Source organism: Phalangium opilio, unplaced genomic scaffold (genome assembly GCF_054372755.1).
Source record: "Phalangium opilio isolate 3A_F unplaced genomic scaffold, DU_Popi_V2 ptg000024l_1, whole genome shotgun sequence".
In the NCBI taxonomy this organism is placed as follows: Eukaryota; Metazoa; Arthropoda; class Arachnida; order Opiliones; family Phalangiidae; genus Phalangium; species Phalangium opilio.
Window position 1 is genome coordinate 1108081 of NW_028324155.1, and position 13424 is coordinate 1121504.

Here is a 13424-nt window from a genome sequence, read left to right on the forward strand (position 1 = left end):
TCTTTCCTCCATGACTCGACGAGTCTAAAAAAAATACTTATTTCTCAGCCTGTTTAGTAGACAGGGGATTTCGTCTGCTACTTTGCTTGCTTATTTTGGAAGTTCTTGTCGAATTTTGCTCCTTCACTTTCTATTTAAATTTAAATATATATATATATATGAAACATTGATTTTTCTATGTTTACTGATCATGGACGCTGGCTACTTTTATAAGAAACTTTCTAGTGGGGCTAATTTCAATTCAAATGTAAAAAGAAAGCCCAAAATAAACACGGTAAGTCAATAATGGTGTTCTAAGCCTTGGCAAAAATTATGCCGCCAGGACCACCACATGTTTTAAGCACCACGTGTTTTGGTGCACATTATATTTTATTGGAATTAGGTGATTACAGAGAAATCACAAAGTATTGAAAACAGTAAAGATGAAGCCATTGAACCATGTCGCAAAAAATTTAAAGCTAACAACATGAAACAAGAGAAGGTTTGCAAAATATTCTGTCAGTGGTTGTCAAATAGTAATTTCTCAAATACATTTGTTATGTTCAGTTAAATGAATTTAGAAAGAAAAGTAAGATTTTTGTTTGGGGAACCGATGTACCAGACCCAGTTTCGAGTTTTAAGGACCTTCATTCTTTATACGGAGTTAGTGAAACTATTCTTAATAATATCAAGGAAATGGGATATGAATCATTAACCCCCATCCAAATGCAAGCGATACCCGTTTTGTTAGAGGTACGATACACCAGTCTGTAAATTGAAAGGCTAAGCTTTCCAAATTTTTAAACACTTCTTTTTAATTATAAGAATCGAGAACTCTTAGCTTGCGCTCCTACAGGTTCTGGGAAAACAGCTGCTTTTTTGATTCCTATTTTGCATAGCCTGAAGGTATTCTTCATCGTGTGTATCTTTCCAACATAGAGCTAAGACTAAAAATGTTTAGGAACCAAAAAGAAGTGGAATAAGAGCTGTTATAGTAGCACCAACAAGAGAATTAGCTAAACAAATTCAAAGAGAATGCCAAAAACTTTCCGAAGGGACTGGAATATCCAGTTTGGTTATTAAAAAGGCCAATGCCAATAAACCAATATCAAAAAAGCAAGGTATAGGAATGTCTATTAATATTTAAGAACTAGGAAGTGAAATATATTATTGCAGTGTTTCATTTCTCAATTGTTTTTTGAGTATTTCAACAGATATTTTAGTTACAACTCCGAACAGATTAGTATTTCTACTTAATCAAGAGCCTCCGCTAGTTTCTTTGAACACGTAAGATTGTTTTTTGTCAATGAGATAGATAGAGTTCCAATTCAAATCGGCTTACCGCGATACACATTATTTTTATCAAGCAAGTTTATCAAAATATGACAGCGCCACCTAACGGAACTAATTACAACTTTTACTTGTTTATTTGCAATCAGAAACATCGTTAGGATTTTTATTTCATCTATTTATTAGATTAAAAAAGGACTAGAGTTTTTATTATTTAACTCGCTTATTTTATTTAACACGTTTAAAAAACTATTTTGACAGCAGACGGTAATAAAAAAGTTCTTCAAGTGATTAATAGGTGGCGCCACCCGTATTTGATAAAGATTCATGCTCGACAAAAAGTGTATCGCGAATCGTCGATCTCGAGATCCCGCGTTGTGACTCTAGGTTTATATATATATATTCTATCTCATTGTTTAGAAGCAAGGTGCGTTATTGAATCCCTGATATTTATTTTCAGGGTTAAATGGCTGATTGTTGATGAATCTGATAAGCTTTTTGAGACAGGCAAACAAGGTTTTAGAGATCAATTAGCGGTTATATATAAATCTTGCAATGGACCTGGATTAAAAAGGGCAATGTTTAGCGCTACATTTGCTTCGGAAGTTGAGAATTGGTGTAAATTAAATATGGATAATGTTGTAACTGTTTCTGTTGGTGCTAGGTGAGGAATAAAATTAAATAATAGTACTCGTTAATAGGACCAAAAACGGATTTATGGGATAAGAACGTCGGAGTTAGCGAATTCACTCCCCATCCTCGCATACTTTATTGAGAAACTTCGTCTGCTTATATTTTGACTCCACCCACAAATTCGATCTCTAGATTAGTAGCTATATACAGAATTTGTGGGTGGAGTCAAAATATAAGCAGACGAAGTTTCTCAATAAAGTATGCGAGGATGGGGAGTGAATTCGCTAACTCCGACGTTCTTATCCCATAAATCCGTTTTTGATAGGACTAATCTTTTGTTTTTTCTTATAGAAATTCCGCTGTAAACATAATCAAACAAGATTTAATATTTGTGGGAAATGAAAGTGGTAAATTGGTGGCCTTCCGGGATTTAATCAAGAAAGGAATTTCCCCTCCTGTTTTGGTGTTTGTTCAATCAAAAGAGAGAGTGAAGGAATTATACGCGGAGCTTGTGTATGATGGAATAAACGTGGATGTTATACACGCTGAAAGAACTCAAACGCAAAGGGACAATGTTGTTAAAAGTTTTAGAGCTGGGAAAATATGGGTGCTATTATGTACCGAATTGATGGGAAGAGGGATTGATTTCCGAGGTGTTAATCTGGTTGTAAATTATGATTTTCCACCAAGTGCCGTGTCTTATATTCATAGAATTGGTAACTTATTAGTTATTACAAATTTTAATTAGTTTTAATTAATTTAGAATAAATATTTATTTTTTATTTTTTATTTACAGGGAGAACTGGTCGAGCTGGAAGACCCGGAGAAGCCATAACATTTTTCACTGAAGATGATGTTTCCAATTTAAGAACGTACGTATAAATAAGTGTATGTAGTGCAATTTTTTGTAGCAAAGATCGTATTTTATTTATTATTTTATATAGAATTGCTCAAGTAATGAAAGATTCTGGCTGTGAAGTTCCGGATTATATGATGGCTTTGAAAAAACCATCTAGAAGAGAAAAGAAACAATTAGCGAAACAAGCTCCAAAAAGAAAATCAATCTCAACAATTCCTAAAGAGAAATTTAAGAGAAAGAAGAAACGAACGAATGATTCAAAAATTAAAAGATTAAAAGATGAATAAAATCCTGATTGAAACTTGAATTTCTTTCTATATTATTTTTAGAAATTTCTAGTGGAATCCAGTCTTGAAAGGAGTAGAAAACTGTTTATTCTATGTTTAAATTCTACTTCTTCCAAGGTTGTAATGTATTCTAGTTTATTTCCTTTGAAGTTTCTCCCACTCTTTTCTATAATTTCTCGCTTCTATAATTTCTTGGCGTAATTTATTCGACCTTAAAATAATTAGGCTTTATGGTATTTTGGCTCTGTAAATAATTGCGCTTAAGGTTAGTTGATCTTACAAGGATCAACACCGAGTCACTGACACAGGAAATTAGCCTTATTCCTGATCAGCGCCACTAGGGTAGTGGCGAATTTTCGAACTACTAACTGACCATAGCCAATCAGAGGGCGCCAAAAACGGAAAGAAATTCTTTTTTACATTTCTGCTTTTTTTTACGAGTTAGCGGGCAAAAATCGTCGGTAAACGAGTTTTACGCGTGATTATTTCGTCCTAGAAGAGAAAACATCTTTGAAATGTCTGCTTTAAGGTATTTTTCACGATTAAAAACGATTTCAAATGACTGAAAATAAACTTTCGCCTTTAAAAACAGGAAAAAAGCAAGTTAACACGTTAAGCCTTGGCTCAATATTGACAGTTGAGTTGCTGACAGTGTAGTATATTGCCACAGTTTGGAGAAATTGCATTATATAATGTACAATTCGTAAGATTTAGTTTAAATATAATAGTTGTAACTCAAGATTAGTCAAAATTTCCAAGATTAACAACCGTTGTGTCATAGAAGTCTTTAGAAACAGTCAAAGTTACCTTTCTTACCACGCCTACCCTCGAGATAAAGTTATGAGACAGAAATGGTTAGGCGCTATAGCAGCTGGGGTAGGAACTAAACCACTAGACCTGAATAGTTCACGAATTTGCTCCAAACACTTTCTACAGACAGACTAGTTTCCAACTATTGGTTCTCAATGTAAACGTCTCAAGCCATTCGCAATTCCATCAATATTTGAAAATACAAAAGTTTTGGATGCAATGCCGCATTCCCCTACTCGTAGCCAAACGGTTCCTAAAGAAGCATTTGGACATATGAGTCCAAAAGATAGAACGCAGTTGTTGGAAGAAATGGGAGCATTACATGTTGATCCAGAGGAACTTAATCAATTGCGTACCTATCCTAATCATCCTGAAGAACCACTACCAACTCCGGAAGTTCAACCCCAAGTTGGTGCAGCTGTTATTTGAGAGTGTCATCATCAAAAGCAAGTAGTGGAATATCATTGAAATCCACTTATACACCATATACACCACGTAAACAAAAACTCCTAAGAAATGAATTTGAGTTATTGTTATTGCGTAGTAAAGAGAAGTTTACAGTAACAAAGTTTATTAATAGTGATAAATCAGTAAAATACTACACGGGATTTCGTTCTTATGAAGCGTTTTGGTCATTTATTTAATTTATATTTAATGTACAAAATAATGTCAAAACAGAGCACCCATATGTTAAACCTTTAAATATGTTGACAAAAGTTGATATAAACAGTCATTAAAGAAGTATTTTATAACCAGAAAAGATTTATTTTGTTCATAGGATCAATATATCAAAAATTCGCGCTGGAATATTTCAAATGCTCCTAGCTTCTCAATATCTACATTGCAACTGTAGATAGTGAATCCAACTTGACTGTCAAGAGTTTGAATTAGCTTGACGTGTTGTAATTGTCTCCGACTTAAAAGATATAACAAACACATAACACCAACCATCACTTAGAGGTTGTGGAAGGCTTATTAAATAATTCTATTGCAAAATAGGGTAAGAGAGTCATAAAATATTTGCTGGTAAGTGTAAGCGGGATCGTGTTTCACTATTTCTAAATCATTGAACAATAGAGGCTCGTCAGTTCTTGGTTTGTTCATATGCCACATTTGAAGGCGGGTTGTACAAACACCTCGTAGAGGTAATGTTTCTTCTCCTGCCCTTACGCAGTTCAATAACTGATAAAGTAACGCGATAGAATGTTTACAATCACCATTGGTTCCGGCTGGGCATGAGCATGATATCCATTTGAGTCTATTGGGCTCTTCATCAATAACGAAACAACTAAATAAGTTATAAGAAGTTGGTCTTCTCTCAGCATCACAAGTTGCACGGAAGTAAAGCAAGTTTCCTAAATCAGAAAATCGTGTTATATACATTATTCATAATTTTGGGGCTAAATATTTTCAGGCTAGAAGGGTTCATATCATTGGCGCTAGAAGGGTTCATATCATTGGCACAAGGTTACATGTAGAAGAAAAGTGCAGACTACTTTTTCCTCGGAGTAGCCTGGTCTCCTGTAAATGGTATGAACCCTCCTAGCCTGAAAACAATGTATATAAACAAGCATGTGTATGTATTATTTATGGTAAATTACTTCACATTTTATTTTATATACAAACCTTGAAGATTTGATTCAATGCCTAAAATCTTGTCCTCTTTATAAAGCATGAACCCTTGCTTTTGCTCACGCTTTGCTGTAGCATGAGTTTCCGCTATACCATCAGACAAGTCGGTCAGCTCTAATTTTTTACCCCAACCATTCTTAGGCGTTACTCGGCCTTGAAGTCTAAGCAAACCTAATTAAAAAACTGCATAATCAATTGACCAATTACCTTTTAGGCGTATTTATTGCCCTACCTTCTTTTGACATATTTGGATTAACCGCCATTACATCAATACATGCTTGACATAACCATTCATCTTGCATTAAATTAAGTCGTACTTCTTCCTCTAAATTTACGCATTTTGGATGATACCATTCCAAGCACGTCCCACATTGTAACATCTTTTGCGTAACGTCCTTTGGTTGCTTACATATACAGAATAAGCGCCTCGAAGATTCTTCAGCGAAACACGTTGAAGCAACAAGTCCACTTCGCTTCTTAGGCCTCACACTCTCTTCGGCGTTTCTTTTTGACATTTCTTAACTAAATTTGAGGATTAAATTTCACCGTCTTGTTTGAATGAGAAAAAATACGAGCTTTCTTTTACTTTCTCTGCTCAACCACTTCTCGAAACCATTATAGTATTCTAATGTCCATGGTCGAAACTGTGACAACTCAACTGTCAATATTGAGCCAAGGCTTAACGTGTTAACTTGCTTTTTTCCTGTTTTTAAAGGCGAAAGTTTATTTTCAGTCATTTGAAATCGTTTTTAATCGTGAAAAATACCTTAAAGCAGACATTTCAAAGATGTTTTCTCTTCTAGGACGAAATAATCACGCGTAAAACTCGTTTACCGACGATTTTTGCCCGCTAACTCGTAAAAAAAAGCAGAAATGTAAAAAAGAATTTCTTTCCGTTTTTGGCGCCCTCTGATTGGCTATGGTCAGTTAGTAGTTCGAAAATTCGCCACTACCCTAGTGGCGCTGATCAGGAATAAGGCTAATTTACCTATGGCGTTACCTAACATTCTCTATTTCCTGGAACCACTTGAAACTTCCACCATGGAGTAATATTATGGGAGATCCATCTGTGATACTATGCATTTGTAATGAAACCGATTATCACTCCCTACCAACTACTCCCTGGAAAATTCCAACGGTTGAAACCAATGAGATAGATAGAGTTACAATTAAAATCGGCTTACCGCGATACACATTGTTTTTATCAAGCAAGTTTATCAAAACATGACAGCGCCATCTGTGAGCCTCTAGCGGAACTAATTAAAACTTTTACTCGCTTATTTGCAATCAGAAACATCGTTATGATTTTTATTTCATCGATTTATTAGATTAAAAAGGACTAGTTTTTATCATTTAACTCGCGTATTTTATTTAACACATTTAAAAAACTATCTTGACAGCTTGTTACACAGATTATAGCAGCAGAAGGTAGTAAAAAAGTTCATCGAGTGATAAATAGGTGGCGCCACCCGTATTTGATAAAGATTCATGCTCAACAAATAGTGTATCGCGAAACGTCGATCTCGAGATCTCACGTTGTGACTCTAGGTTTAATATATATATTCTATCTCATTGGAAACACCTGGAAAAAGGGGCATGAGTCAATTCGATACGGTAATTGATTGTATGATGATAATACAGGTGTTGTTCGATTGCTTTTGTTAGATAAATTTTGTAAAGCAGTTAGATTAATTATTTCTGTTCAAGTTTAACAAAATGTCGGTAAATAAAGGAAAGTTTTTCTATCGTAAAAGCGTAGGACCTCCAAAGCAGGAATATGATACGATTGAAATGAACAGGGTAAGTGAAATCCAAAACTGACAGTGGCAAATCAATGTTTTAGTGTTTATTAATGATTTTGTTTGTGGGATTTATTAATTGGATTTCGCTTTTTGAATTTTGACAGCAATGGAGATCCATTTTTGATAAAGTAAGCTTCTGAATGAAAATGTGGTTTATTCATTACGCCTTTAAAGAACAGCCTTTTTCTAAATATAAAACGGAAAAATATTTAAAAAATAAATTATCTTTTATTACAAAATAATTAGCATTTAATTAGTCTTAAAAACCAAGACTACTGCACCGCCATTTCTGCCAAACCGAACCTTTGACCCCTCCCTCCCTACCTTACCTCTCAGCCTCTGAGCGCTCTGAGCATTCAACCAATCCTGTAGGAGTAAGTGGTTCGATTTAGCAGACGCCACTTAGCCAATGGCGGCGCAGTTGTCCTCGTTTTCTAACTATTTTGTAACAAGAGATCATTTTTTTATATATTTTTCGTTTCATATATAGAAAAAGGCCGTTTTTTTAGGGTGTAATGTTATGTTACTTAAACTTTTCATAGTTTAGGTCTTAAAACGCATATATATCTTAATTAGTATGATACCGACGGAGATGGCCTGATACCTTTAGAGAAGTTTAAGCAGTTGCTCCATGAGGGACGCAGCCCTGAGCTTAATACTGATATGCCTAAAGAAGTTATTGAGGAAATTTTGGAAAGAGCGGATTGGGATAACGATGACAACTTAAGCTATGAGGAGTTTCTTAGAATGGTTCACGCTACTGAGTTAGGGGCTGCAAGACCAAGATTCCAACGTTTGGTCAGGTTTGCCGCGTTTACGGTGGTCCCAAAGAAACAGAGAGCGACAACGGTTCGGTATTACTTAGAAGAATATAAGTGTTGTCCACCACCATTGTGCATGGTTCTGTTTAGTTTAATTGAAGTAGGTTTTATACAGGGTTCGTACACGACCTGGAAAACCTGGAAAAGTCAGGGAAATTGAAAATGGGCCTAAAAAGTCAGGGAAATTTAAAATTGACCTAAAAAGTCAGGGAAATGTCAGGGAAAAATATATTGGAGGGAAATTTAAAGTATAATGGTGATCAGAAACATTTTTGTCTGAGATTTGAGCAAAGCCCCAAATTCGCGGAGCTCGCTCAGCTTATTTATGATTTACTTTAAATTAAATTTAAACGAATTAATTGGCTAATTTTTATAAAAATAACTCGTGCAAAGATTATTTGAGTGAATGTACGTTATTGCAAATGGTCAGGGAAATTTGTGGAATTTAGTCAGGGAAAACCTGGAAAAGTCAGGGAAATTGAAAATGGGCCTAAAAAGTCAGGGAAATTTAAAATTGACCTAAAAAGTCAGGGAAATGTCAGGGAAAAATATATTGGAGGGAAATTTAAAGTATAATGGTGATCAGAAACATTTTTGTCTGAAATTTGAGCAAAGCCCCAAATTCGCGGAGCTCGCTTCGCTCGCTCAGCTTATTTATGATTTACTTTAAATTAAATTTAAACGAATTAATTGGCTAATTTTTATAAAAATAACTCGTGCAAAGATTATTTGAGTGAATGTACGTTATTGCAAATGGTCAGGGAAATTTGTGGAATTTAGTCAGGGAAAACCTGGAAAAGTCAGGGAATTTCATTCCAAAAATTTTGTACGAACCCTGTTATAGAAAATTAGGGTAGAATTGTTAGTAATACTTTGGAAATAATTATAGATCGGAATATTTGTATATTACTGTATCAAATTCAAAGAGGTGGGAGCTACAAAGCCAGTGCCCATTGACAGTAAACTTATATATAACCCTCATCGTAGAAAAGAAGCCTGGCGATATTTAACTTACATGTTCATTCATGCGGGGTAAAAATTAGTTTAAACTGTCTCAGTTTCTTTTATATTTAATTGGCCTTTACAAATAGACTAGTTCACATCATTTTTAACATCCTCATTCAACTGGTTTTGGGTATTCCTTTGGAAATGGTGCACAAATGGTGGAGAATCGCGCTGGTCTATTTAGCGGGTGTCTTGGCAGGTTCCTTGGGATCATCCTTATCAGATCCCCACACTTATTTGGCTGGAGCTTCGGGAGGAGTTTACGCTCTAATCGCCGCTCATCTTGCCAATGTCATCATTGTAAGTTTTTATCGTTTTAATGTTTTTTAATAATCTGATTTGTAGATGATACCAGAAGGGGATAATAGAAGAAGGATGACACTCTGTATCCTCTTAATGCTTTAGTTATGTAACGTCATTCTTCCCAGGCGAGGGATCCCTTTTAGTTTGCATTCCCGCTCATCAAACTCCAGATGGGCATCGCACCGTAAGGTGAATTCTATAGTTGTTTGGCACTAAATCCCCAGCAATCATCCCACAAACCTTGATTGTCTTGACGTGGGACAAAAATGCACAAGCGCATGCATGCGTCTTGCCAAATATTTAAATGCTAATGGAGTAATGATGAGGGAACTATTTATCGTGTATGTGATTCGGTTTAGTAACCTTGCTCTAAATGATCTGATGTTGGGAAGAGTGACGTTACACTTACCCCGCTTTGTGCAGTACACTTCTCTCGAAGAGAAGTATTATATACTTCTGATGATACTCTTCAACTAATTGAATAGAACTTCAAAGAAATGGAATTTGCATGGGCCCGTTTAACTGCCTTAATATCATTTGCTGGAATGGATATTGGAGTGGCATTGTATTACCGTTACTTTGATGAAGGCGGGGATAAAAACAAGACTAGTTACGCGGCTCACTTTGCTGGAGCTTTGGCTGGTCTTTTGGTTGGAATAGTAGCATTGCATAATATCAGGGTCTATCGTTGGGAAGTAATTCTAGGGAGAGTCATGTTAGCCATTTACATTTTGTTAATGGCTTTTGCCGTCATATGGAATGCGGCTTACGCGGATTTTTATCCTGTTCAAGAAGTTTAAAAATGCGGGAGAAAAAATATGTTTTTAATGGGTGTTTTTTTTTAATTTTTAATAAAATAAATAAATTTAACGTACAATTATATGCCAATGAAAGCCTTAAAGGATATAAATTAATACCAGTTTGGGTATTTTGGAAAATAAAAGTATTATTTTAAAATGTATGCTTATAGTGAATAACGATGAATTAGTAAGATTTTAAAATTTTTATAAAGATGCAGTTGCACAATTTTATTTTACGAAAAGGGTGATAGCTTCTGGTGATAGTCTTTATATATATAAAAACTAAGTTAAAAATGTTTTGCTATCCGTCCAATTTGAGGAATTTGATTTTCTCGCAAACTTGATAAATATTAAGTTTTGAATTTTTTATGAAGATAATTCCGAACAATTTAATTTATACTAAATGTTACACGTTGTTACTATTTAATTTTTTTTAGTTTCAATGAGCTTGATTAATTGGTTACTTAATTTTAATTATTTTTCATACACAATGTTTCTAATATAGTCTGGGTTTCTGTATTTGTATCTTTGATGATATCTGTTTTAAAATAAAGTTAAATATTACTTTGAAGCAAATGTTTTGTTAATTTAATTAATATTAGTGCTGGACGAGTACCGCCAAAATTTCCTCTCAAATGCTATAGGGAGCTAACAGTTCTGACCCTGAAACGTCACACCCTTCTATCTCTTACTATAGTTTCATCCCCCTAACGGTTGGAAACAGTATTCTACGCGCAAAAATGCCAACCAGAGCGGGGCTGCGTGACGTCAGACTATCTCTTCCCCCTAGCCAGTTGTTAGCTCCCTATTGGAGTATTTGACTCAATACTTGAATGAGATACTCCATGTAATGTAGTACTCATGCAGCCCTAACTAATGTTTATTTACTATAAAAATGGATTTTAATTTGAATTTCTCCATTATATATGTTTGTAACCCCATACAGATGCGCGTAATCTCCAACATTCAGCTCTGGGTTATTTAACGTCTCCAGACAAGATGCGAAGTTTGTACCAAGGTAACATTTCTTCATGCCTTAAAAATTGTTAAAAGGATACTTTATATTACCGTCATACTACAAATATCAAATAATCTTTAATTGAACTTGTTACATTCTAATTGGTTTTCTGTTAACAGGTCATTGCCAAAGGGAAACAATACACAGTTTATAACTCCAGTTCCATCATCAACTACATAAATTTGTAAATATTTTCGATTTGGAACGACTTTTCATTCACTGAATTGAACTTTAATCATTCTTCGTTTACCCATGGATGAAGGATGCGCCGCTGCGCGTGAGGAAATTTGTTTTCACTCTACAGGATCGGCAACTCCCTATCTCGAACGACAGAATATTCTGTATATACTCTGTTACAACGTCGGTTGTCAGCACGCGCAAAGCTAGGTCTCTATGTAACGTAGCCTTGTACGTGCTGTCAAGAGACAAAAAACTTCAGGATCTTCAGGATTTAAAATATCCGCGAGTTTTTTAGCTCGAGTGCACGGACCTCTAGGCCTTAGTTTCAAATACGTGTGAAATTGCATACAGTCTACTACACGCATTTGAAACTAAGGTCTAGAGGTCCGTGCACTCGAGCTAAAAAACTCGCGGATATTTTTAATCCTGAAGATCCTGAAGTTTTTTGTCTCTTGACAGCACGTACAAAGCTACGTTACATAGAGAAATAGCTTTGCGCGTGCTGACAACCGACGTTGTAACAGAGTATATACAGAATATTCTGTCGTTCGAGATAGGGAGTTGCCTATCCTGTAGAGTGAAAACAAATTTCCTCACGCGCATCCTTCATCCATGGACCATGGTTTACCTTTTAATTTGGTTAAGGCTCTAAAAACCTGCTTTCCTATAACTACTCCCGAGATTCGAAAGTTTCGACCTTCAAAATTCCCTTGAACTGATATGAAAATTTAATCATTTAATTATTTTCATATAACACATGATTCCATTCCAAAAGTTCCCATTATCAACTCAATGTTGTTTGGATATTCGTGATTATAGTTACTTACGATTCAGGTTCTTCCATTCTGTTAGTTCTCTCAAAAAAACTAAAGTATAAGTCATGGTTTACAGGGTTATTGACTGACATGAGTCTGCAACTCCCTATCTTCAACGTCAGGGATTTTCTATTCGAACTCGTAATGTTAATCTTTATGGAGCATAACATCATCTGTAATAACTCAAAGCAAATAAATAGATTTTTTAATAAAAATTAATTTCCAATGTCACAATTGTAAATTCAGTACTTAGTTTATTAATTTAAAGCCTTCAGCTTTAATAGTTTTTTTTTTATAAAAAATAAAAACCTTCACATAGTAGAGAATTTTGCCCCTTCAGTTTCTCTACTACGTGATGATTTTTATTTTTTTATAAAAAAAACTATTATAGCTGAAGACTTTAAATTTTACAGGATAATATCAAACCTTTCAATACACGTCTCATTAAAAATTCAAGAGATTTGAACCAGTAGATGCACTAATATTGTCAAAAACGTTGAAAAAACGGGTCCCCTCCCATAGAGGCCCATGTTAAAACCAGACGGGTTTGAATTTTAGACCGAACCTATGTTATTCTCATTTTTAGGGTCGATTGAGCGGGCTTCTATAGCGCGTGCAGCCAGCGTGATCAAGTGGGCTATGCTGCGCCTCACCACTCACCACGCGTCGCTTTAGGAGAATATGAGTTTAACCTGTGTCACTTCTAGAATCTAGACATACTCCCATTAGCCAGTGACAAACTTATGGAACTTACCTTATGAACCTTTGGTCGAAGTTATATTGATTTTACACAATCCTTAATTTTAGCAGACGACGCAAAAGGAATAGTGCCAAGGGTCAATACGACGACCGAGGGTGATTAATAACTGTTCCTAGCCCCTTGTTTTAAAGTTGTTACACTTTATTGTTAGCCACAGCTTTCCCGGACTACACGTAACTGAAGCCGACTACCTAGGTTGTAAGGGCAGTAACATTTTATACTCATCGTCACTGCGCTGTTATCTATTCCAATTCGTGAAATATTAATTCTTGTGATCCGAGTCCTTCCTAAGTTTGGAGAATTGTCTTGAGCCAGAATTCATTACTTCTTTTTAGACCTTTTTAATTTTTGAGCAACGAATTATCGTCCCCGAGTTTTTTTTCCGAATTTGAAGTACCATTATGTCTTTATAAAATTCATATATCATGAC

The 13424-nt window shown here is 35.2% G+C and overlaps 4 protein-coding genes and 2 long non-coding RNA genes across 13 annotated transcripts; 3 read left to right on the forward strand and 3 right to left on the reverse strand.

Moving 5' to 3' along the window:
- The first annotated feature begins 65 nt into the window (after positions 1 to 65).
- ais (DExD-box helicase 52) lies at positions 66 to 3068 on the forward strand. The gene is made up of 10 exons (XM_089867648.1): positions 66 to 274; positions 383 to 481; positions 547 to 732; positions 805 to 885; positions 941 to 1100; positions 1194 to 1266; positions 1730 to 1933; positions 2254 to 2618; positions 2699 to 2774; positions 2847 to 3068. The coding sequence occupies exons 1-10, from the start codon at positions 191 to 193 to the stop codon at positions 3046 to 3048; spliced, it is 1530 nt and encodes a 509-aa protein (XP_089723774.1). The 5' UTR covers positions 66 to 190; the 3' UTR covers positions 3049 to 3068.
- On the reverse strand, positions 2548 to 6896 carry LOC149692002 (uncharacterized). Its single transcript, XR_016382598.1, has 2 exons — positions 6479 to 6896; positions 2548 to 3292 (listed from the first exon to the last, which is right to left on the reverse strand). It is a non-coding gene; the product is annotated as an uncharacterized LOC149692002 (long non-coding RNA).
- LOC149692003 (uncharacterized) lies at positions 3361 to 4618 on the forward strand. Of its 5 annotated transcripts, none has more exons than XR_016382587.1 (3): positions 3361 to 3577; positions 3641 to 3751; positions 3830 to 4618. It is a non-coding gene; the product is annotated as an uncharacterized LOC149692003 (long non-coding RNA). The 5 variants fall into 5 exon arrangements; XR_016382588.1 differs by having other exon boundaries at positions 3833 to 4618; XR_016382586.1 differs by having other exon boundaries at positions 3641 to 4618.
- LOC149692004 (uncharacterized) lies at positions 4467 to 6463 on the reverse strand. The gene is made up of 5 exons (XM_089867669.1): positions 6257 to 6463; positions 6077 to 6193; positions 5723 to 6012; positions 5485 to 5661; positions 4467 to 5213 (listed from the first exon to the last, which is right to left on the reverse strand). The coding sequence occupies exons 3-5, from the start codon at positions 6003 to 6005 to the stop codon at positions 4834 to 4836; spliced, it is 840 nt and encodes a 279-aa protein (XP_089723795.1). The 5' UTR covers positions 6006 to 6012; positions 6077 to 6193; positions 6257 to 6463; the 3' UTR covers positions 4467 to 4833.
- An 82-nt stretch (positions 6897 to 6978) lies between the features above and the next one.
- Positions 6979 to 10797, forward strand: rho-4 (rhomboid-4). Its single transcript, XM_089867665.1, has 6 exons — positions 6979 to 7290; positions 7397 to 7420; positions 7869 to 8213; positions 9003 to 9145; positions 9205 to 9418; positions 9907 to 10797. Exons 1-6 carry the CDS (start codon positions 7207 to 7209, stop codon positions 10219 to 10221), a joined length of 1125 nt encoding a protein of 374 aa, XP_089723791.1. The 5' UTR covers positions 6979 to 7206; the 3' UTR covers positions 10222 to 10797.
- Positions 10423 to 13125, reverse strand: LOC149692006 (CST complex subunit STN1-like). 4 transcript variants are annotated; one of them, XM_089867678.1, is made up of 6 exons: positions 12989 to 13125; positions 12247 to 12416; positions 12048 to 12134; positions 11334 to 11411; positions 11110 to 11256; positions 10423 to 10759 (listed from the first exon to the last, which is right to left on the reverse strand). In XM_089867678.1, the coding sequence occupies exons 2-6, from the start codon at positions 12299 to 12301 to the stop codon at positions 10692 to 10694; spliced, it is 435 nt and encodes a 144-aa protein (XP_089723804.1). In that variant the 5' UTR covers positions 12302 to 12416; positions 12989 to 13125; the 3' UTR covers positions 10423 to 10691. The 4 variants fall into 4 exon arrangements, with proteins under 4 accessions (XP_089723804.1, XP_089723801.1, XP_089723802.1 ...); XM_089867675.1 differs by lacking the exon at positions 12989 to 13125 and adding an exon at positions 12661 to 12801; XM_089867676.1 differs by lacking the exon at positions 12989 to 13125 and adding an exon at positions 12661 to 12799 and having other exon boundaries at positions 12247 to 12407.
- Positions 13126 to 13424: the final 299 nt, after the last annotated feature.

Excerpts from the sequence above, each read along its gene's own strand:
- ais (XM_089867648.1), top strand. The coding sequence starts at position 191 with ATGGACGCTGGCTACTTTTATAAGAAACTTTCTAGTGGGGCTAATTTC. Across the intron at positions 482-546 it reads ACAACATGAAACAAGAGAAG|TTAAATGAATTTAGAAAGAA; the intron begins GTTTGCAAAATA and ends TGTTATGTTCAG. Across the intron at positions 1,267-1,729 it reads CCGCTAGTTTCTTTGAACAC|GGTTAAATGGCTGATTGTTG; the intron begins GTAAGATTGTTT and ends ATTTATTTTCAG.
- LOC149692004 (XM_089867669.1), bottom strand. The coding sequence starts at position 6,005 with ATGTCAAAAAGAAACGCCGAAGAGAGTGTGAGGCCTAAGAAGCGAAGT. Across the intron at positions 5,662-5,722 it reads TCCAAATATGTCAAAAGAAG|GTTTGCTTAGACTTCAAGGC; the intron begins GTAGGGCAATAA and ends TTTTTTAATTAG. Across the intron at positions 5,214-5,484 it reads CATTGAATCAAATCTTCAAG|GAAACTTGCTTTACTTCCGT; the intron begins GTTTGTATATAA and ends TTTCTGATTTAG.
- rho-4 (XM_089867665.1), top strand. The coding sequence starts at position 7,207 with ATGTCGGTAAATAAAGGAAAGTTTTTCTATCGTAAAAGCGTAGGACCT. Across the intron at positions 8,214-9,002 it reads TTCTGTTTAGTTTAATTGAA|ATCGGAATATTTGTATATTA; the intron begins GTAGGTTTTATA and ends AAATAATTATAG. Across the intron at positions 9,146-9,204 it reads TACATGTTCATTCATGCGGG|ACTAGTTCACATCATTTTTA; the intron begins GTAAAAATTAGT and ends CTTTACAAATAG.
- LOC149692006 (XM_089867678.1), bottom strand. The coding sequence starts at position 12,301 with ATGACTTATACTTTAGTTTTTTTGAGAGAACTAACAGAATGGAAGAAC. Across the intron at positions 12,135-12,246 it reads AGAATGGAAGAACCTGAATC|TTCAAGGGAATTTTGAAGGT; the intron begins GTAAGTAACTAT and ends TTTTCATATCAG. Across the intron at positions 10,760-11,109 it reads AATTAAAATCCATTTTTATA|ATATCATCAAAGATACAAAT; the intron begins GTAAATAAACAT and ends ATTTTAAAACAG.